Source organism: Phyllobates terribilis, unplaced genomic scaffold (assembly GCF_046119375.1).
Source record: "Phyllobates terribilis strain yellow unplaced genomic scaffold, ASM4611937v1 Scaffold_9__5_contigs__length_417890890, whole genome shotgun sequence".
In the NCBI taxonomy this organism is placed as follows: Eukaryota; Metazoa; Chordata; class Amphibia; order Anura; family Dendrobatidae; genus Phyllobates; species Phyllobates terribilis.
The window spans coordinates 181,960,775-181,983,689 of NW_027362769.1; the positions used below are offsets into that span (position 1 = coordinate 181,960,775).

General features: G+C 50.8%; 1 protein-coding gene across 1 annotated transcript in view; it reads right to left on the reverse strand.

Annotated features, from left to right (window-relative positions):
* LOC141161930 (contactin-associated protein-like 5) overlaps positions 1-22,915 on the reverse strand; it is a 435,101-nt gene that overhangs the window by 207,110 nt on the left and 205,076 nt on the right. The window contains exon 7 of the mRNA XM_073647489.1: positions 4,475-4,618. Coding sequence (XP_073503590.1) covers positions 4,475-4,618 — 144 coding nt within the window. The remainder of the gene's footprint in view (positions 1-4,474; positions 4,619-22,915) is intronic.

The window sequence follows — 22,915 nt, forward strand, 5'->3', positions numbered from 1 at the left end:
ATCTCTTGTTAACGCAATAAGTTAAGTTTCATCAAGGTCAAAGGATCCGAAAAGAAAGAAAAGCAGAGAGTTTTCTGCAAGCACAAAAATTCACAACTAAATGCGGAGCGACTTGTATTGTTCATGATTATTCTACTTGATTATTATGAATACGTCTTTTCACATGTAAAGCGCCATGGAAAGCTAAAATAATAATAATAATAATAACTACAATGAGTTGAGGTTATAAGGTCAATGGTTTATAGTAGGTGATGATGATATTTATTGCAGGTCCCTATACAACAGTGTTGGATACGGGTGGGGAGTCAGCAAAAAAGGGGAAAGTGACCTGCGGCTGACACCAGTCACAGCCTCTAATACCCTAAATGTCTCCGTGAGTGGCATCTCCTGACTATAGTAGTATGTAGGCACTATGGAGCAGTATACTGTATGGCAGTGCTATTTCTGCACTGTATGGCAGTGCAATACGTTTTCTATGTCACTATTACATTATTGCAAGTATTTCACTGGAGTAAAAAAGGATCGGTGCTGATGAGCATTGTATTCTCACACTGCCCGACTAGAGCAATTTGCTCATCTTATTCCTTTATAATCTAATGTGTAACACGTACCCACTCACTGAGCCACCAAACCCAGACCCCCAGGTTTATCTCCATACACAGAATCCCATGTCTATATATTCAATATGTTTCCCTAAAGAAACCTTTTGATGCCATTTGTTCACATTCTGGACATCACGTTATAGAACAGGAGGAGCTGAGTAGATTGATATTTAGTTTTCTTAGAAAATACTAAGTGTAACTTGTAATTGATTCATTTTAATCCCTGCTCTTTCAATGGTTAAGAGTCCAGTGGGCGGTCCTAATCAGTGATTGACAGCCATTTGTGATCTCTGAAGCATAAAAAGAGCAGGGATATTAATGAATAAAATACAAGTTATACTGAATTGTTTCCCCCAATCCCATATATCCATCTGTTCAGCTCTTCCTTTTCTATAATATGCGTCTGGAAGATGAGCTGTCATAATAAATGTGACAGGTTCCCTTTAAGGAATGTGTATATTTGATGGATTATATAATTCTTTTTCCTGACATATTCTGTGCTAATCTGAAAAAAAAAAGCTCTGTATGAAATCAGAGTCATTTGGAGGTACAGCGTGTGGTGTATGGAGTGCATCCGGTTCCTATAGATTTCTATAGGTGGGGCATTATGGCTCGATACAACAGTAACAGCCACATGAATGAAGAGGTATTCTTCAATCAAAACTTTTGACAAAATAAAACAACAAGGGTACAATTTATTTCTGGTTTGTGTTTTGTAGGGCCAATAATTTTCACATATTGATCCTACTGAATACAGACCGAATCTATAGAGTGATACAAAGCACAAGGAACGACAGAACCAAATGCTAAATATAATGAAAATCGAGTGATACAATGTCCGCTCTGTGCCAGATCCAGAGGAAATCTGCCCCCGTATAACCCAGACGCGCGTCGGTGTCCTGCTACAGAAAAGAAATAATTCCTGGATACAAGATGGCATCCTATCACTAAGGTGTAGAGAAATGGTTTGTATTCTCCAGGACTGCGGCCAATCTCAGGCACAGCAGGAGAGCAGGAAAGCTCCGCAGCTAATGGAACGCGGAGAACTTCTCTGCTACAAAGTATCCAGTTGAGTCACTTTAAATTCAAACTTTCAAAAAAAAAAAAAAATCCCTTGTGAAGTTGGCAGGACTTGTGGGCACCAGACGCGGCACATGGGGGGCTTAGATGTGTCATCATCAGTGCACCGCAATGCATGAAGGTAGAGGAATAATACTGAGACGTCTTAAGACAGTCTTTCTTTTCTCAAGTTTTTTTCTAGTATAGACAGATGTGCAGAATTCATTTGTGAATAATTCATGGATCTGTAGGAAGGAGCCGACTCCACAAACTGTTCTCTATGGCACTTACTGCATTCTGGAGGTGGAGGAAGAACGTTCTTATTATCTACATCCTCACAAATGGGAGAAATACGGGATATTTAAGACCCTTTTTGGCTGTTTGTTTTCCTTACATTTTTTCTCATAGTATCTCTATGGGAAACCTGAAAAATGTGCATAAAAATTTACATTAAAAAAATGTGTCTGCACCACGACTGAATAATAAAATGGGGAAAATGCATCAAAACAGCAATAATCAGTAAATGGTTCTCGATTATTTTTGTGCAGACATCTGCAGAAAAATGTCTTGGAAAAAAGCTGCATTTTTGCACTTAGGAATATGTTTTCTTTTGGGCTCCCAACCACTGGCTGTTTCTATCCCTACATACGTAGATTCTCCACCTGAATGTAACAGGATTCCCACCTATCAGACATTTAATGCCATATATTAATATAGTACATACATACATACAAACTCACATACACAGACATACACACAGACATACAGACACACATACTGTACATACACACATATTTTCCTATTCACATATAGACAAACACACAAATACAAGTAGACATACAGACACACATACATACTCTACATACAAGCATATATACATACAGACACACTCATATACATACTGTAAATACAGAGGTACATACTGTATATACATATGTGGCACCCCAGGTCTGGTCGCCACAGTGGCAGCAATGTCATGTCTGAGAGCAGGTGGGAGGTTCCCTGGTTAGGGACAATTAGCATGCAGCACCTCCTGCCTCAGTCCAGGGAGGGGAGAAACCTGCCCTTTATAAACTGGATCTGGGGCGGGGTTAGACAGACCAGTTAGAGAGAAGTTAGAGACAAGTTCCAGTGAAGTTTCAGATAGGGACAGGTCAGCAGCAGGCTGAGGAGTCCCTGTAGGCAGAGGAGGAACACGAGGCCAGGAGGGGAGCCAGCAGAGCTCATCCTGGCTAGAGACTTACAAAGCCGGACACTGGAGTCCGAGGCTGTGAGGGTTATAAGCCCAGCAGCAGAAAACCACCATGCAGGGGACTTCAAGTCCTCTGGCCCAAGGAAGCCCGGAGGCTCAGCCACACGAGAGGGACCACTACTGCCCCGGAGGGGTGAGAGGTACGGAAGGCCCGAGTCGTCAGTCATACGGGTGAGAACAACACGGTACACTCAGAGACGTGGGCTACCACTACACTACAGCAGGATAGCCAAGGAAGAGTGGAGTCAGCACGGTAGGCCTACAAACTCCCCCTGACCAGCGGGATTTCCCAGTTGCTCTCAGACTGACCAGGCCTCCATTGTTAACCTGTATTCCGGACGGGTCCCTTAATACCACCAACAGTAAAGACCCTGAATCGCATGATAGACTCCGTGTGGTTACTGCTGCTCCCACACACCATCACCACCAACATCCCTATTTTCTGCCCTGAGACTATACTTCTCCCGTGGGGAGTTATACTATCCTCTGCTGCACCCACAACACCAGCCTCAGCGGTCTGCCCTTCAGCGGCGGTTCACTCTGACCGCAATCCACGGGTGGCGTAGTGGGACATTCAGCATATAGACTGCCATTTGGTTTGACCGCCCTGGGCACGGACCGGGTCCCCGTCACGCAAGGACTACAACCCCCAGCATCCATAACGGGTCCGGTTCCGGGTATCCCCACACACTCACGGCCCAGGGGGCGCGTCACATACAGAGAGACACACATACGTACTGTACACACATCGTACATATGTATATATATATATATACACATACATACAGAGTGACACACAAACATACAGGCATACATACACATACTGTACATTCAGACATTCATACAGACACACATACACATATATATACTGTGGTAGGACGACTTGCTCGGCCGCTTCTGAAAGTAGACTCAGGAACCCAGGTTTTCTTTGCAGGCTTTATTAACAGCATAAAGCTCTGCTCTCCAGCAAAATAAACACAGCCTTACTCGGCAAAACAACATATGTGTGTGTGGGTCGCACACACCGGTTATGTCCAGCCTTCAGCTCCTTCCTGAGCTATGACTGTCCAGTCTGGAGACCTTCCCTCTCCAAACACAACACAGAGAAAAAAAAAAACAAGACTGAACATTTAAACGTTGCTCAGCCACACCCTGAAGTGGAGGTATGGGGAATGACGTCCCTCCCATCACTATGTCATTTCCCTAAAACCACGCCCTTTAAGTGAGTTAGCCCTCCAGCATATAACATGCTGGCAGAAAGTCCATTGGTTTCAGTTCACACAGGCTAGCAACCTGCGTGACACATTCTTCCCCTCGTAAATCATACCAGTGACTCTGTCACTATACACACACATACATACAGACATATATACACACATACATGCACACATACATACATACACAATCACATATATATATATACAGACATATATACACACATACATACACACATACTGTACATACACACATACATATTTACAGACTGGAGTTAGGAGCCTGACCCTCTAAAAAGTAAATGTTAGAGCGAAGTAGAAAAATTGCTCGGTGAAATGTTTCTTACCACAACGTAGATCTGAGGTTTACGTCTCTTGGCCAAATCAATAACATTCACTCCATTATAATAGAGGTTTTCGATGCAGCCATGGAAATTCCTCTTCAGAAACGTTCCGGGTTTTCCTGGTACTGGAATCCCTCCAAAGCTGAACTTCGGGAAATAAGAAAATCAAAACTTGGCTCATTGTTCTTGTTACATCATCATAAAGTCAAGAATACAGAACTGAAAGCTGAGAAATCTGCAATAACGACCTGAACCAAACAAGACGTCTATGAAAGTATCAATCCTGATATGAGAGTGTTTGTCTGGGGCTGGTGGAGACATCGCATTGATTATTACTTGTATTATTGGGAAGGTGACCAATCACCTGTATACTGATAGGGGTGTCTGCACTGATGTCAGCTGATGACTGGTGGCAGCACTGATGTCAGCTGATGTCTGGTGTCTGCACTGATGTCAGATGATGACTGGTGGCTGCACTGATGTCAGATGATGACTGGTGGCTGCACTGATGTCAGATGATGTCTGGTGACTGCACTGATGTCAGCAGATGTCTGGTGGCTGCACTGATGTCAGCTGATGACTGGTGACTGCACTGATGTCAGCTGATGTCTGGTGGCTGCACTGATGTCAGCTGATGTCTGGTGGCTGCACTGATGTCAGCTGATGTCTGGTGGCTGCACTGATGTCAGTTGATGACTGGTGGCTGCACTGATGTCAGCTGATGACTGGTGACTGCACTGATGTCAGCTGATGACTGGTGACTGCACTGATGTCAGTTGATGACTGGTGACTGCACTGATGTCAGCTGATGACTGGTGGCTGCACTGATGTCAGCTGATGTCTGGTGGCTGCACTGATGTCAGATGATGACTGGTGGCTGCACTGATGTCAGCTGATGTCTGGTGGCTGCACTGATGTCAGCTGATGACTGGTGACTGCACTGATGTCAGTTGATGACTGGTGACTGCACTGATGTCAGATGATGACTGGTGACTGCACTGATGTCAGCTGATGTCTGGTGGCTGCACTGATGTCAGATGATGACTGGTGGCTGCACTGATGTCAGCTGATGTCTGGTGGCTGCACTGATGTCAGTTGATGACTGGTGACTGCACTGATGTCAGATGATGACTGGTGACTGCACTGATGTCAGCTGATGTCTGGTGGCTGCACTGATGTCAGCTGATGTCTGGTGGCTGCACTGATGTCAGATGATGACTGGTGGCTGCACTGATGTCAGCTGATGTCTGGAGGCTGCACTGATGTCAGCTGATGACTGGTGACTGCACTGATGTCAGTTGATGACTGGTGACTGCACTGATGTCAGATGATGACTGGTGACTGCACTGATGTCAGATGATGTCTGGTGTTTGCACTGATGTCAGCTGATGTCTGGTGGCTGCACTGATGTCAGATGATGTCTGGTGGCTGCACTGATGTCAGCTGATGTCTGGTGACTGCACTGATGTCAGATGATGACTGGTGGCTGCACTGATGTCAGCTGATGTCTGGTGACTGCACTGATGTCAGCTGATGTCTGGTGGCTGCACTGATGTCAGCTGATGACTGGTGGCTGCACTGATGTCAGTTGATGTCTGGTGACTGCACTGATGTCAGTTGATGTCTGGTGACTGCACTGATGTCAGATGATGTCTGGTGGCTGCACTGATGTCAGCTGATGTCTGGTGACTGCACTGATGTCAGCTGATGTCTGGTGGCTGCACTGATGTCAGCTGATGACTGGTGGCTGCACTGATGTCAGCTGATGTCTGGTGACTGCACTGATGTCAGTTGATGTCTGGTGACTGCACTGATGTCAGATGATGTCTGGTGGCTGCACTGATGTCAGCTGATGTCTGGTGACTGCACTGATGTCAGATGATGACTGGTGGCTGCACTGATGTCAGCTGATGACTGGTGACTGCACTGATGTCAGCTGATGTCTGGTGGCTGCACTGATGTCAGCTGATGTCTGGTGGCTGCACTGATGTCAGTTGATGTCTGGTGGCTGCACTGATGTCAGTTGATGACTGGTGACTGCACTGATGTCAGTTGATGACTGGTGACTGCACTGATGTCAGATGATGACTGATGGCTGCACTGATGTCAGCTGATGACTGGTGACTGCACTGATGTCAGTTGATGACTGGTGGCTGCACTGATGTCAGCTGATGACTGATGGCTGCACTGATGTCAGCTGATGACTGGTGACTGCACTGATGTCAGTTGATGACTGGTGGCTGCACTGATGTCAGCTGATGACTGGTGACTGCACTGATGTCAGCTGATGTCTGATGGCTGCACGGATGTCAGCTGATGACTGGTGACTGCACTGATGTCAGCTGATGACTGGTGGCTGCACTGATGTCAGCTGATGTCTGGTGGCTGCACTGATGTCAGCTGATGTCTGGTGACTGCACTGATGTCAGTTGATGACTGGTGACTGCACTGATGTCAGCTGATGACTGGTGGCTGCACTGATGTCAGCTGATGTCTGGTGGCTGCACTGATGTCAGCTGATGACTGGTGACTGCACTGATGTCAGCTGATGACTGGTGGCTGCACTGATGTCAGCTGATGACTGGTGGCTGCACTGATGTCAGCTGATGACTGGTGACTGCACTGATGTCAGCTGATGACTGGTGGCTGCACTGATGTCAGCTGATGACTGGTGGCTGCACTGATGTCAGCTGATGACTGGTGGCTGCACTGATGTCAGCTGATGTCTGGTGACCGCACTGATGTCAGATGATGACTGGTGGCTGCACTGATGTCAGCTGATGACTGGTGACTGCACTGATGTCAGCTGATGTCTGGTGACCGCACTGATGTCAGATGATGACTGGTGGCCGCACTGATGTCAGCTGATGTCTGGTGACCGCACTGATGTCAGCTGATGACTGGTGACTGCACTGATGTCAGCTGATGTCTGGTGGCTGCACTGATGTCAGATGTCTGGTGACCGCACTGATGTCAGATGATGACTGGTGACTGCACTGATGTCAGCTGATGACTGATGGCTGCACTGATGTCAGCTGATGACTGGTGACTGCACTGATGTCAGCTGATGTCTGGTGGCTGCACTAATGTCAGTTGATGACTGGTGACTGCACTGATGTCAGCTGATGTCTGGTGGCTGCACTGATGTCAGCTGATGTCTGGTGGCTGCACTGATGTCAGCTGATGTCTGGTGGCTGCACTGATGTCAGTTGATGACTGGTGGCTGCACTGATGTCAGCTGATGTCTGGTGACTGCACTGATGTCAGCTGATGACTGGTGACTGCACTGATGTCAGCTGATGACTGGTGGCTGCACTGATGTCAGCTGATGACTGGTGACTGCACTGATGTCAGATGATGACTGGTGACTGCACTGATGTCAGCTGATGACTGATGGCTGCACTGATGTCAGTTGATGACTGGTGACTGCACTGATGTCAGTTGATGACTGGTGGCTGCACTGATGTCAGCTGATGTCTGGTGACTGCACTGATGTCAGCTGATGACTGGTGACTGCACTGATGTCAGCTGATGTCTGGTGACCGCACTGATGTCAGATGATGACTGGTGGCTGCACTGATGTCAGCTGATGACTGGTGACTGCACTGATGTCAGCTGATGACTGGTGGCCGCACTGATGTCAGCTGATGTCTGGTGACCGCACTGATGTCAGCTGATGACTGGTGACTGCACTGATGTCAGCTGATGACTGGTGGCTGCACTGATGTCAGCTGATGACTGGTGGCTGCACTGATGTCAGCTGATGACTGGTGACTGCACTGATGTCAGCTGATGACTGGTGACCGCACTGATGTCAGCTGATGACTGGTGGCTGCACTGATGTCAGCTGATGACTGGTGGCTGCACTGATGTCAGCTGATGACTGGTGACTGCACTGATGTCAGCTGATGACTGGTGGCTGCACTGATGTCAGCTGATGACTGGTGGCTGCACTGATGTCAGCTGATGTCTGGTGGCTGCACTGATGTCAGCTGATGACTGGTGACTGCACTGATGTCAGCTGATGACTGGTGGCTGCACTGATGTCAGCTGATGTCTGGTGGCTGCACTGATGTCAGCTGATGACTGGTGTCTGTACTGATGTCAGTTGATGACTGGTGGCTGCACTGATGTCAGCTGATGACTGGTGGCTGCACTGATGTCAGCTGATGACTGGTGGCTGCACTGATGTCAGCTGATGACTGGTGACTGCACTGATGTCAGCTGATGACTGGTGGCTGCACTGATGTCAGCTGATGACTGGTGGCTGCACTGATGTCAGCTGATGACTGGTGGCTGCACTGATGTTAGCTGATGACTGGTGACTGCACTGATGTCAGCTGATGACTGGTGGCTGCACTGATGTCAGCTGATGACTGGTGGCTGCACTGATGTCAGCTGATGTCTGGTGGCTGCACTGATGTCAGCTGATGTCTGGTGGCTGCACTGATGTTAGATGATGACTGGTGGCTGCACTGATGTCAGCTGATGTCTGGTGGCTGCACTGATGTCAGCTGATGTCTGGTGACTGCACTGATGTCAGATGATGACTGGTGGCTGCACTGATGTCAGCTGATGACTGGTGACTGCACTGATGTCAGCTGATGACTGGTGGCTGCACTGATGTCAGCTGATGACTGGTGGCTGCACTGATGTCAGCTGATGACTGGTGGCTGCACTGATGTCAGCTGATGTCTGATGGCTGCACTGATGTCAGCTGATGACTGGTGACTGCACTGATGTCAGCTGATGACTGGTGGCTGCACTGATGTCAGCTGATGTCTGGTGACCGCACTGATGTCAGCTGATGACTGGTGACTGCACTGATGTCAGCTGATGTCTGGTGGCTGCACTGATGTCAGATGATGTCTGGTGACTGCACTGATGTCAGCTGATATCTGGTGGCTGCACTGATGTCAGCTGATGTCTGGTGACTGCACTGATGTCAGCTGATGACTGGTGACTGCACTGATGTCAGCTGATGTCTGGTGGCTGCACTGATGTCAGATGATGTCTGGTGACTGCACTGATGTCAGCTGATATCTGGTGACTGCACTGATGTCAGCTGATGTCTGGTGACCGCACTGATGTCAGCTGATGACTGGTGACTGCACTGATGTCAGCTGATGTCTGGTGGCTGCACTGATGTCAGATGATGTCTGGTGACTGCACTGATGTCAGCTGATGTCTGGTGACTGCACTGATGTCAACTGATGACTGGTGACTGCACTGATGTCAGCTGATGACTGGTGACCGCACTGATGTCAGCTGATGACTGGTGACTGCACTGATGTCAGCTGATGACTGGTGGCTGCACTGATGTCAGCTGATGTCTGGTGACCGCACTGATGTCAGATGATGACTGGTGGCTGCACTGATGTCAGCTGATGACTGGTGACTGCACTGATGTCAGCTGATGACTGATGGCTGCACTGATGTCAGCTGATGTCTGGTGACCGCACTGATGTCAGCTGATGACTGGTGACTGCACTGATGTCAGCTGATGTCTGGTGGCTGCACTGATGTCAGCTGATGTCTGGTGACTGCACTGATGTCAGTTGATGACTGGTGACTGCACTGATGTCAGCTGATGTCTGGTGACTGCACTGATGTCAGCTGATGTCTGGTGTCTGCACTGATGTCAGATGATGACTCGTGACTGCACTGATGTCAGCTGATGTCTGGTGGCTGCACTGATGTCAGCTGATGTCTGGTGGCTGCACTGATGTCAGCTGATGACTGGTGACTGCACTGATGTCAGTTGATGACTGGTGACTGCACTGATGTCAGATGATGACTGGTGACTGCACTGATGTCAGATGATGTCTGGTGTTTGCACTGATGTCAGCTGATGTCTGGTGGCTGCACTGATGTCAGATGATGACTGGTGGCTGCACTGATGTCAGCTGATGTCTGGTGACTGCACTGATGTCAGATGATGACTGGTGGCTGCACTGATGTCAGCTGATGTCTGGTGACTGCACTGATGTCAGCTGATGACTGGTGACTGCACTGATGTCAGCTGATGACTGGTGGCTGCACTGATGTCAGCTGATGACTGGTGACTGCACTGATGTCAGCTGATGACTGGTGGCTGCACTGATGTCAGCTGATGACTGGTGACTGCACTGATGTCAGCTGATGACTGGTGGCTGCACTGATGTCAGCTGATGACTGGTGGCTACACTGATGTCAGCTGATGACTGGTGGCTGCACTGATGTCAGCTGATGACTGGTGACTGCACTGATGTCAGCTGATGACTGGTGGCTGCACTGATGTCAGCTGATGACTGGTGGCTGCACTGATGTCAGCTGATGTCTGGTGGCTGCACTGATGTCAGCTGATGACTGGTGGCTGCACTGATGTCAGCTGATGACTGGTGGCTGCACTGATGTCAGCTGATGACTGGTGTCTGTACTGATGTCAGTTGATGACTGGTGGCTGCACTGATGTCAGCTGATGACTGGTGGCTGCACTGATGTCAGCTGATGACTGGTGACTGCACTGATGTCAGCTGATGACTGGTGTCTGTACTGATGTCAGTTGATGACTGGTGGCTGCACTGATGTCAGCTGATGACTGGTGGCTGCACTGATGTCAGCTGATGACTGGTGGCTGCACTGATGTCAGCTGATGTCTGGTGACCGCACTGATGTCAGATGATGACTGGTGGCTGCACTGATGTCAGCTGATGACTGGTGACTGCACTGATGTCAGCTGATGACTGGTGGCTGCACTGATGTCAGCTGATGTCTGGTGGCTGCACTGATGTCAGCTGATGTCTGGTGACCGCACTGATGTCAGATGATGACTGGTGGCTGCACTGATGTCAGCTGATGACTGGTGACTGCACTGATGTCAGCTGATGACTGGTGGCTGCACTGATGTCAGCTGATGACTGGTGGCTGCACTGATGTCAGCTGATGTCTGGTGACCGCACTGATGTCAGATGATGACTGGTGGCTGCACTGATGTCAGCTGATGACTGGTGACTGCACTGATGTCAGCTGATGACTGGTGGCTGCACTGATGTCAGCTGATGTCTGGTGACCGCACTGATGTCAGCTGATGACTGGTGACTGCACTGATGTCAGCTGATGACTGGTGGCTGCACTGATGTCAGCTGATGTCTGGTGACCGCACTGATGTCAGATGATGTCTGGTGGCTGCACTGATGTCAGCTGATGTCTGGTGGCTGCACTGATGTCAGATGATGTCTGGTGGCTGCACTGATGTCAGCTGATGTCTGGTGACCGCTCTGATGTCAGATGATGACTGGTGGCTGCACTGATGTCAGCTGATGACTGGTGACTGCACTGATGTCAGCTGATGACTGGTGGCCGCACTGATGTCAGCTGATGTCTGGTGACCGCACTGATGTCAGCTGATGACTGGTGACTGCACTGATGTCAGCTGATGTCTGGTGGCTGCACTGATGTCAGCTGATGTCTGGTGGCTGCACTGATGTCAGCTGATGACTGGTGACCGCACTGATGTCAGCTGATGACTGGTGACTGCACTGATGTCAGCTGATGTCTGGTGGCTGCACTGATGTCAGCTGATGTCTGGTGGCTGCACTGATGTCAGTTGATGACTGGTGACTGCACTGATGTCAGATGATGACTGGTGACTGCACTGATGTCAGCTGATGTCTGGTGGCTGCACTGATGTCTGCTGATGACTGGTGGCTGCACTGATGTCAGCTGATGTCTGGTGGCTGCACTGATGTCAGTTGATGTCTGGTGGCTGCACTGATGTCAGTTGATGACTGGTGACTGCACTGATGTCAGTTGATGACTGGTGACTGCACTGATGTCAGCTGATGACTGATGGCTGCACTGATGTCAGTTGATGACTGGTGGCTGCACTGATGTCAGCTGATGTCTGGTGGCTGCACTGATGTCAGTTGATGACTGGTGACTGCACTGATGTCAGTTGATGACTGGTGACTGCACTGATGTCAGTTGATGACTGGTGACTGCACTGATGTCAGTTGATGACTGGTGACTGCACTGATGTCAGCTGATGTCTGGTGGCTGCACTGATGTCAGTTGATGACTGGTGGCTGCACTGATGTCAGCTGATGTCTGGTGGCTGCACTGATGTCAGTTGATGTCTGGTGGCTGCACTGATGTCAGTTGATGACTGGTGACTGCACTGATGTCAGTTGATGACTGGTGACTGCACTGATGTCAGCTGATGACTGATGGCTGCACTGATGTCAGCTGATGACTGGTGACTGCACTGATGTCAGCTGATGTCTGATGGCTGCACTGATGTCAGCTGATGACTGGTGACTGCACTGATGTCAGCTGATGACTGGTGGCTGCACTGATGTCAGCTGATGACTGGTGGCTGCACTGATGTCAGCTGATGACTGGTGGCTGCACTGATGTCAGTTGATGACTGATGGCTGCACTGATGTCAGTTGATGACTGGTGACTGCACTGATGTCAGTTGATGACTGGTGACTGCACTGATGTCAGTTGATGACTGGTGACTGCACTGATGTCAGCTGATGACTGATGGCTGCACTGATGTCAGCTGATGACTGGTGACTGCACTGATGTCAGCTGATGACTGGTGGCTGCACTGATGTCAGCTGATGACTGGTGGCTGCACTGATGTCAGCTGATGACTGGTGGCTGCACTGATGTCAGCTGATGTCTGGTGACCGCACTGATGTCAGATGATGACTGGTGACTGCACTGATGTCAGCTGATGACTGGTGACTGCACTGATGTCAGCTGATGACTGGTGGCTGCACTGATGTCAGTTGATGACTGGTGACTGCACTGATGTCAGCTGATGACTGGTGTCTGCACTGATGTCAGCTGATGACTGGTGACTGCACTGATGTCAGCTGATGACTGGTGGCTGCACTGATGTCAGTTGATGACTGGTGGCTGCACTGATGTCAGCTGATGACTGGTGACTGCACTGATGTCAGCTGATGACTGGTGACTGCACTGATGTCAGCTGATGACTGGTGGCTGCACTGATGTCAGCTGATGACTGGTGACTGCACTGATGTCAGCTGATGACTGGTGTCTGCACTGATGTCAGCTGATGACTGGTGACTGCACTGATGTCAGCTGATGACTGGTGGCTGCACTGATGTCAGTTGATGACTGGTGGCTGCACTGATGTCAGTTGATGACTGGTGGCTGCACTGATGTCAGCTGATGTCTGGTGGCTGCACTGATGTCAGCTGATGACTGGTGTCTGTACTAATGTCAGTTGATGACTGGTGGCTGCACTGATGTCAGCTGATGACTGGTGACTGCACTGATGTCAGCTGATGACTGGTGGCTGCACTGATGTCAGCTGATGACTGGTGGCTGCACTGATGTCAGCTGATGACTGGTGACTGCACTGATGTCAGCTGATGACTGGTGGCTGCACTGATGTCAGCTGATGTCTGGTGACCGCACTGATGTCAGCTGATGACTGGTGACTGCACTGATGTCAGCTGATGACTGGTGACCGCACTGATGTCAGTTGATGACTGGTGGCTGCACTGATGTCAGCTGATGTCTGGTGGCTGCACTGATGTCAGCTGATGTCTGGTGGCTGCACTGATGTCAGCTGATGACTGGTGGCTGCACTGATGTCAGCTGATGACTGGTGGCTGCACTGATGTCAGCTGATGTCTGGTGGCTGCACTGATGTCAGCTGATGACTGGTGGCTGCACTGATGTCAGCTGATGACTGGTGACTGCACTGATGTCAGCTGATGACTGGTGGCTGCACTGATGTCAGCTGATGTCTGGTGGCTGCACTGATGTCAGCTGATGACTAGTGGCTGCACTGATGTCAGCTGATGTCTGGTGGCTGCACTGATGTCAGCTGATGACTGGTGGCTGCACTGATGTCAGCTGATGACTGGTGACTGCACTGATGTCAGCTGATGACTGGTGGCTGCACTGATGTCAGCTGATGTCTGGTGGCTGCACTGATGTCAGCTGATGACTGGTGGCTGCACTGATGTCAGCTGATGACTGGTGGCTGCACTGATGTCAGCTGATGACTGGTGGCTGCACTGATGTCAGCTGATGACTGGTGACTGCACTGATGTCAGCTGATGACTGGTGGCTGCACTGATGTCAGCTGATGTCTGGTGACCGCACTGATGTCAGCTGATGACTGGTGACTGCACTGATGTCAGTTGATGACTGGTGGCTGCACTGATGTCAGTTGATGACTGGTGGCTGCACTGATGTCAGCTGATGTCTGGTGGCTGCACTGATGTCAGCTGATGACTGGTGTCTGTACTAATGTCAGTTGATGACTGGTGGCTGCACTGATGTCAGCTGATGTCTGGTGACCGCACTGATGTCAGATGATGACTGGTGGCTGCACTGATGTCAGCTGATGACTGGTGACTGCACTGATGTCAGCTGATGACTGGTGGCTGCACTGATGTCAGCTGATGTCTGGTGACCGCACTGATGTCAGCTGATGACTGGTGACTGCACTGATGTCAGCTGATGTCTGGTGGCTGCACTGATGTCAGATGATGTCTGGTGACTGCACTGATGTCAGCTGATATCTGGTGGCTGCACTGATGTCAGCTGATGACTGGTGACTGCACTGATGTCAGCTGATGACTGGTGACCGCACTGATGTCAGCTGATGACTGGTGACTGCACTGATGTCAGCTGATGACTGGTGACTGCACTGATGTCAGCTGATGTCTGGTGACCGCACTGATGTCAGATGATGACTGGTGGCTGCACTGATGTCAGCTGATGACTGGTGACTGCACTGATGTCAGCTGATGACTGGTGACCGCACTGATGTCAGCTGATGACTGGTGACTGCACTGATGTCAGCTGATGTCTGGTGGCTGCACTGATGTCAGCTGATGACTGGTGGCTGCACTGATGTCAGCTGATGACTGGTGGCTGCACTGATGTCAGCTGATGACTGGTGGCTGCACTGATGTCAGCTGATGTCTGGTGGCTGCACTGATGTCAGCTGATGACTGGTGGCTGCACTGATGTCAGCTGATGTCTGGTGGCTGCACTGATGTCAGCTGATGACTGGTGGCTGCACTGATGTCAGCTGATGACTGGTGACTGCACTGATGTCAGCTGATGTCTGGTGACCGCACTGATGTCAGCTGATGACTGGTGACCGCACTGATGTCAGCTGATGACTGGTGACTGCACTGATGTCAGCTGATGTCTGGTGGCTGCACTGATGTCAGCTGATGACTGGTGGCTGCACTGATGTCAGCTGATGTCTGGTGGCTGCACTGATGTCAGCTGATGTCTGGTGGCTGCACTGATGTCAGCTGATGTCTGGTGGCTGCACTGATGTCAGCTGATGTCTGGTGGCTGCACTGATGTCAGCTGATGACTGGTGACTGCACTGATGTCAGCTGATGACTGGTGACCGCACTGATGTCAGCTAATGACTGGTGACTGCACTGATGTCAGCTGATGACTGGTGGCTGCACTGATGTCAGCTGATGTCTGGTGACCGCACTGATGTCAGATGATGACTGGTGGCTGCACTGATGTCAGCTGATGACTGGTGGCTGCACTGATGTCAGCTGATGTCTGGTGACCGCACTGATGTCAGCTGATGACTGGTGACTGCACTGATGTCAGCTGATGTCTGGTGGCTGCACTGATGTCAGCTGATGTCTGGTGACCGCACTGATGTCAGCTGATGACTGGTGGCTGCACTGATGTTAGCTGATGTCTGGTGGCTGCACTGATGTCAGCTGATATCTGGTGGCTGCACTGATGTCAGCTGATGACTGGTGGCTGCACTGATGTCAGCTGATGACTGGTGGCTGCACTGATGTCAGCTGATGACTGGTGACTGCACTGATGTCAGTTGATGACTGGTGACTGCACTGATGTCAGTTGATGACTGGTGACTGCACTGATGTCAGTTGATGACTGGTGACTGCACTGATGTCAGTTGATGACTGGTGACTGCACTGATGTCAGTTGATGACTGGTGACTGCACTGATGTCAGCTGATGACTGGTGGCTGCACTGATGTCAGCTGATGACTGGTGGCTGCACTGATGTCAGCTGATGACTGGTGACTGCACTGATGTCAGTTGATGACTGGTGACTGCACTGATGTCAGTTGATGACTGGTGACTGCACTGATGTCAGTTGATGACTGGTGACTGCACTGATGTCAGTTGATGACTGGTGACTGCACTGATGTCAGTTGATGACTGGTGACTGCACTGATGTCAGCTGATGACTGGTGGCTGCACTGATGTCAGCTGATGTCTGGTGACCGCACTGATGTCAGATGATGACTGGTGACTGCACTGATGTCAGCTGATGTCTGGTGGCTGCACTGATGTCAGCTGATGACTGGTGGCTGCACTGATGTCAGCTGATGTCTGGTGACTGCACTGATGTCAGCTGATGACTGGTGGCTGCACTGATGTCAGATGATGACTGGTGACTGCACTGATGTCAGCTGATGTCTGGTGACTGCACTGATGTCAGCTGATGACTGGTGGCTGCACTGATGTCAGCTGATGACTGGTGACTGCACTGATGTCAGCTGATGACTGGTGACTGCACTGATGTCAGCTGATGTCTGGTGGCCGCACTGATGTCAGCTGATGTCTGGTGGCTGCACTGATGTCAGCTGATGACTGGTGACTGCACTGATGTCAGCTGATGTCTGGTCACTGCACTGATGTCAGCTGATGTCTGGTGGCTGCACTGATGTCAGCTGATGTCTGGTGGCTGCACTGATGTCAGCTGATGTCTGGTCACTGCACTGATGTCAGCTGATGTCTGGTGGCTGCACTGATGTCAGCTGATGACTGGTGGCTGCACTGATGTCAGCTGATGTCTGGTGGCTGCACTGATGTCAGATGATGACTGGTGACTGCACTGATGTCAGCTGATGACTGGTGGCTGCACTGATGTCAGCTGATGACTGGTGACTGGACTGATGTCAGCTGATGACTGGTGGCCGCACTGATGTCAGATGATGACTGCACTGATGTCAGCTGATGTCTGGTGGCTGCACTGATGTCAGTTGATGACTGGTGACTGCACTGATGTCAGTTGATGACTGGTGGCTGCACTGATGTCAGCTGATGTCTGGTGACTGCACTGATGTCAGCTGATATCTGGTGACTGCACTGATGTCAGCTGATATCTGGTGACTGCACTGATGTCAGATGATGTCTGGTGACTGCACTGATGTCAGCTGATGACTGGTGACTGCACTGATGTCAGCTGATGTCCTGTGGCTGCACTGATGTCAGCTGATGACTGGTGGCTGCACTGATGTCAGCTGATGACTGGTGACTGCACTGATGTCAGCTGATGTCTGGTGACTGCACTGATGTCAGCTGATGTCTGGTGACTGCACTGATGTCAGCTGATGTCTGGTGGCCGCACTGATGTCAGCTGATGTCTGGTAGCCGCACTGATGTCAGCTGATGACTGGTGACCGCACTGATGTCAGCTGATGTCTGGTGATTGCACTGATGTCAGTTGATGACTGGTGGCTGCACTGATGTCAGCTGATGACTGGTGACTGCACTGATGTCAGCTGATGTCTGGTGGCCGCACTGATGTCAGCTGATGTCCTGTGGCTGCACTGATGTCAGCTGATGACTGGTGGCTGCACTGATGTCAGCTGATGACTGGTGACTGCACTGATGTCAGCTGATGTCTGGTGACTGCACTGATGTCAGCTGATGTCTGGTGACTGCACTGATGTCAGCTGATGTCTGGTGGCCGCACTGATGTCAGCTGATGTCTGGTAGCCGCACTGATGTCAGCTGATGACTGGTGACCGCACTGATGTCAGCTGATGTCTGGTGATTGCACTGATGTCAGTTGATGACTGGTGGCTGCACTGATGTCAGCTGATGTCTGGTGACTGCACTGATGTCAGCTGATGTCTGGTGGCCGCACTGATGTCAGCTGATGACTGGTGGCTGCACTGATGTCAGATGATGACTGGTGACCGCACTGATGTCAGCTGATGTCTGGTGATTGCACTGATGTCAGCTGATGACTGGTGGCTGCACTGATGTCAGCTGATGACTGGTGACCGCACTGATGTCAGCTGATGTCTGGTGACTGCACTGATGTCAGCTGATGTCTGGTGATTGCACTGATGTCAGCTGATGACTGGTGGCTGCACTGATGTCAGCTGATGACTGGTGGCTGCACTGATGTCAGATGATGACTGGTGACCGCACTGATGTCAGCTGATGTCTGGTGATTGCACTGATGTCAGCTGATGACTGGTGGCTGCACTGATGTCAGCTGATGTCTGGTGACTGCACTGATGTCAGCTGATGACTGGTGGCTGCACTGATGTCAGATGATGTCTGGTGACTGCACTGATGTCAGCTGATGTCTGGTGTCTGCACTGATGTCAGCTGATGTCTGGTGTCTGCACTGATGTCAGCTGATGTCTGGTGTCTGCACTGATGTCAGATGATGTCTGGTGGCTGCACTGATGTCAGCTGATGACTGGTGGCTGCACTGATGTCAGCTGATGACTGGTGGCTGCACTGATGTCAGCTGATGACTGGTGGCTGCACTGATGTCAGATGATGTCTGGTGACTGCACTGATGTCAGCTGATGTCTGGTGGCTGCACTGATGTCAGCTGATGACTGGTGGCTGCACTGATGTCAGATGATGACTGGTGTCTGCACTGATGTCAGCTGATGACTGGTGGCTGCACTGATGTCAGCTGATGTCTGGTGGCCGCACTGATGTCAGCCGATGTCTGGTGGCTGCACTGATGTCAGATGATGACTGGTGACTGCACTGATGTCAGATGATGACTGCTGGCTGCACTGATGTCAGATGATGACTGGTGGCTGCACTGATGTCAGCTGATGACTGGTGGCTGCACTGATGTCAGATGATGTCTGGTGGCTGCACTGATGTCAGCTGATGACTGGTGACTGCACTGATGTCAGCTGATGTCTGGTGGCTGCACTGATGTCAGCTGATGACTGGTGGCTGCACTGATGTCAGCTGATGACTGGTGGCTGCACTGATGTCAGCTGATGACTGGTGACCGCACTGATGTCAGCTGATGTCTGGTGACCGCACTGATGTCAGCTGATGTCTGGTGGCTGCACTGATGTCAGATGATGTCTGGTGTCTGCACTGATGTCAGCTGATGACTGGTGACTGCACTGATGTCAGCTGATGTCTGGTGACTGCACTGATGTCAGCTGATGTCTGGTGACTGCACTGATGTCAGCTGATGTCTGGTGGCCGCACTGATGTCAGCTGATGTCTGGTGGCCGCACTGATGTCAGCTGATGACTGGTGACCGCACTGATGTCAGCTGATGTCTGGTGGCCGCACTGATGTCAGATGATGTCTGGTGTCTGCACTGATGTCAGCTGATGACTGGTGGCTGCACTGATGTCAGCTGATGTCTGGTGGCTGCACTGATGTCAGCTGATGACTGGTGGCTGCACTGATGTCAGCTGATGACTGGTGGCTGCACTGATGTCAGCTGATGTCTGGTGACTGCACTGATGTCAGCTGATGTCTGGTGGCTGCACTGATGTCAGCTGATGACTGGTGGCTGCACTGATGTCAGCTGATGTCTGGTGACTGCACTGATGTCAGCTGATGACTGGTGGCTGCACTGATGTCAGCTGATGACTGGTGGCTGCACTGATGTCAGATGATGTCTGGTGACTGCACTGATGTCAGCTGATGACTGGTGGCTGCACTGATGTCAGATGATGTCTGGTGACTGCACTGATGTCAGCTGATGACTGGTGGCTGCACTGATGTCAGATGATGTCTGGTGGCTGCACTGATGTCAGCTGATGACTGGTGGCTGCACTGATGTCAGATGATGTCTGGTGACTGCACTGATGTCAGCTGATGTCTGGTGGCTGCACTGATGTCAGCTGATGACTGGTGGCTGCACTGATGTCAGATGATGACTGGTGGCTGCACTGATGTCAGCTGATGACTGGTGGCTGCACTGATGTCAGATGATGACTGGTGGCTGCACTGATGTCAGATGATGACTGGTGGCTGCACTGATGTCAGATGATGTCTGGTGGCTGCACTGATGTCAGCTGATGACTGGTGACTGCACTGATGTCAGCTGATGTCTGGTGGCTGCACTGATGTCAGCTGATGACTGGTGGCTGCACTGATGTCAGATGATGACTGGTGACTGCACTGATGTCAGCTGATGTCTGGTGACTGCACTGATGTCAGATGATGACTGGTGGCTGCACTGATGTCAGATGATGTCTGGTGGCTGCACTGATGTCAGCTGATGACTGGTGGCTGCACTGATGTCAGATGATGACTGGTGGCTGCACTGATGTCAGCTGATGACTGGTGACCGCACTGATGTCAGCTGATGTCTGGTGACCGCACTGATGTCAGATGATGTCTGGTGGCTGCACTTACGTCAGCTGATGTCTGGTGACCGCACTGATGTCAGCTGATGACTGGTGACTGCACTGATGTCAGATGAAGTCTGGTGACTGCACTGATGTCAGCTGATGTCTGGTGGCTGCACTGATGTCAGCTGATGACTGGTGGCTGCACTGATGTCAGATGATGACTGGTGGCTGCCGTGATGTCAGCTGATGTCTGGTGGCTGCACTGATGTCAGCTGATGACTGGTGACCGCACTGATGTCAGCTGATGTCTGGTGACCGCACTGATGTCAGATGATGTCTGGTGGCTGCACTTACGTCAGCTGATGTCTGGTGACCGCACTGATGTCAGATGATGACTGGTGGCCGCACTGATGTCAGCTGATGACTGGTGACTGCACTGATGTCAGCTGATGTCTGGTGACTGCACTGATGTCAGCTGATGTCTGGTGACTGCACTGATGTCAGCTTATGTCTGGTGGCTGCACTGATGTCAGCTGATGACTGGTGACTGCACTGATGTCAGCAGATGACCGGTGGCTGCACTGATGTCAGATGATGACTGGTGGCTGCACTGATGTCAGATGATGTCTGGTGACTGCACTGATGTCAGCTGATATCTGGTGGCTGCACTGATGTCAGCTGATGACTGGTGACTGCACTGATGTCAGCTGATGTCTGGTGGCTGCACTGATGTCAGATGATGTCTGGTGACTGCACTGATGTCAGCTGATATCTGGTGGCTGCACTGATGTCAGCTGATGTCTGGTGACTGCACTGATGTCAGCAGATGACCGGTGACTGCACTGATGTCAGCTGATGACTGGTGACTGCACTGATGTCAGATGATGTCTGGTGACTGCACTGATGTCAGCTGATATCTGGTGGCTGCACTGATGTCAGCTGATGTCTGGTGACTGCACTGATGTCAGCAGATGACTGGTGGCTGCACTGATGTCAGCTGATGACTGGTGACTGCACTGATGTCAGATGAAGACTGGTGGCTGCACTGATGTCAGCTGATGTCTGGTGACTGCACTGATGTCAGTTGATGTCTGGTGTCTGCACTGATGTCAGCTGATGTCTGGTGGCTGCTCTGATGTCAGCTGATGACTGGTGACTGCACTGATGTCAGCAGATGACCGGTGACTGCACTGATGTCAGCTGATGTCTGGTGGCTGCACTGATGTCAGCTGATGACTGGTGACTGCACTGATGTCAGCTGATGTCTGGTGTCTGCACTGATGTCAGCTGATGTCTGGTGACTGCACTGATGTCAGCTGATGTCTGGTGACTGCACTGATGTCAGCTGATGACTGGTGACTGCACTGATGTCAGTTGATGACTGGTGACTGCACTGATGTCAGTTGATGACTGGTGACCGCACTGATGTCAGCTGATGTCTGGTGGCTGCACTGATGTCAGCTGATGTCTGTCTGGTGACTGCACTGATGTCAGCTGATGACTGGAGACTGCACTGATGTCAGATGATGTCTGGTGACTGCACTGATGTCAGCTGATGTCTGGTGGCTGCACTGATGTCAGCTGATGTCTGGTGGCTGCACTGATGTCAGCTGATGTCTGGTGACCGCACTGATGTCAGCTGATGTCTGGTGGCTGCACTGATGTCAGCTGATGTCTGGTGGCTGCACTGATGTCAGCTGATGTCTGGTGGCTGCACTGATGTCAGCTGATGTCTGGTGACCGCACTGATGTCAGCTGATGTCTGGTGGCTGCACTGATGTCAGCTGATGTCTGGTGACCGCACTGATGTCAGCTGATGTCTGGTGGCTGCACTGATGTCAGCTGATGTCTGGTGGCTGCACTGATGTCAGCTGATGTCTGGTGGCTGCACTGATGTCAGCTGATGTCTGGTGACCGCACTGATGTCAGCTGATGTCTGGTGGCTGCACTGATGTCAGCTGATGTCTGTCTGGTGACTGCACTGATGTCAGCTGATGACTGGAGACTGCACTGATGTCAGATGATGTCTGGTGGCTGCACTGATGTCAGCTGATGTCTGGTGGCTGCACTGATGTCAGCTGATGTCT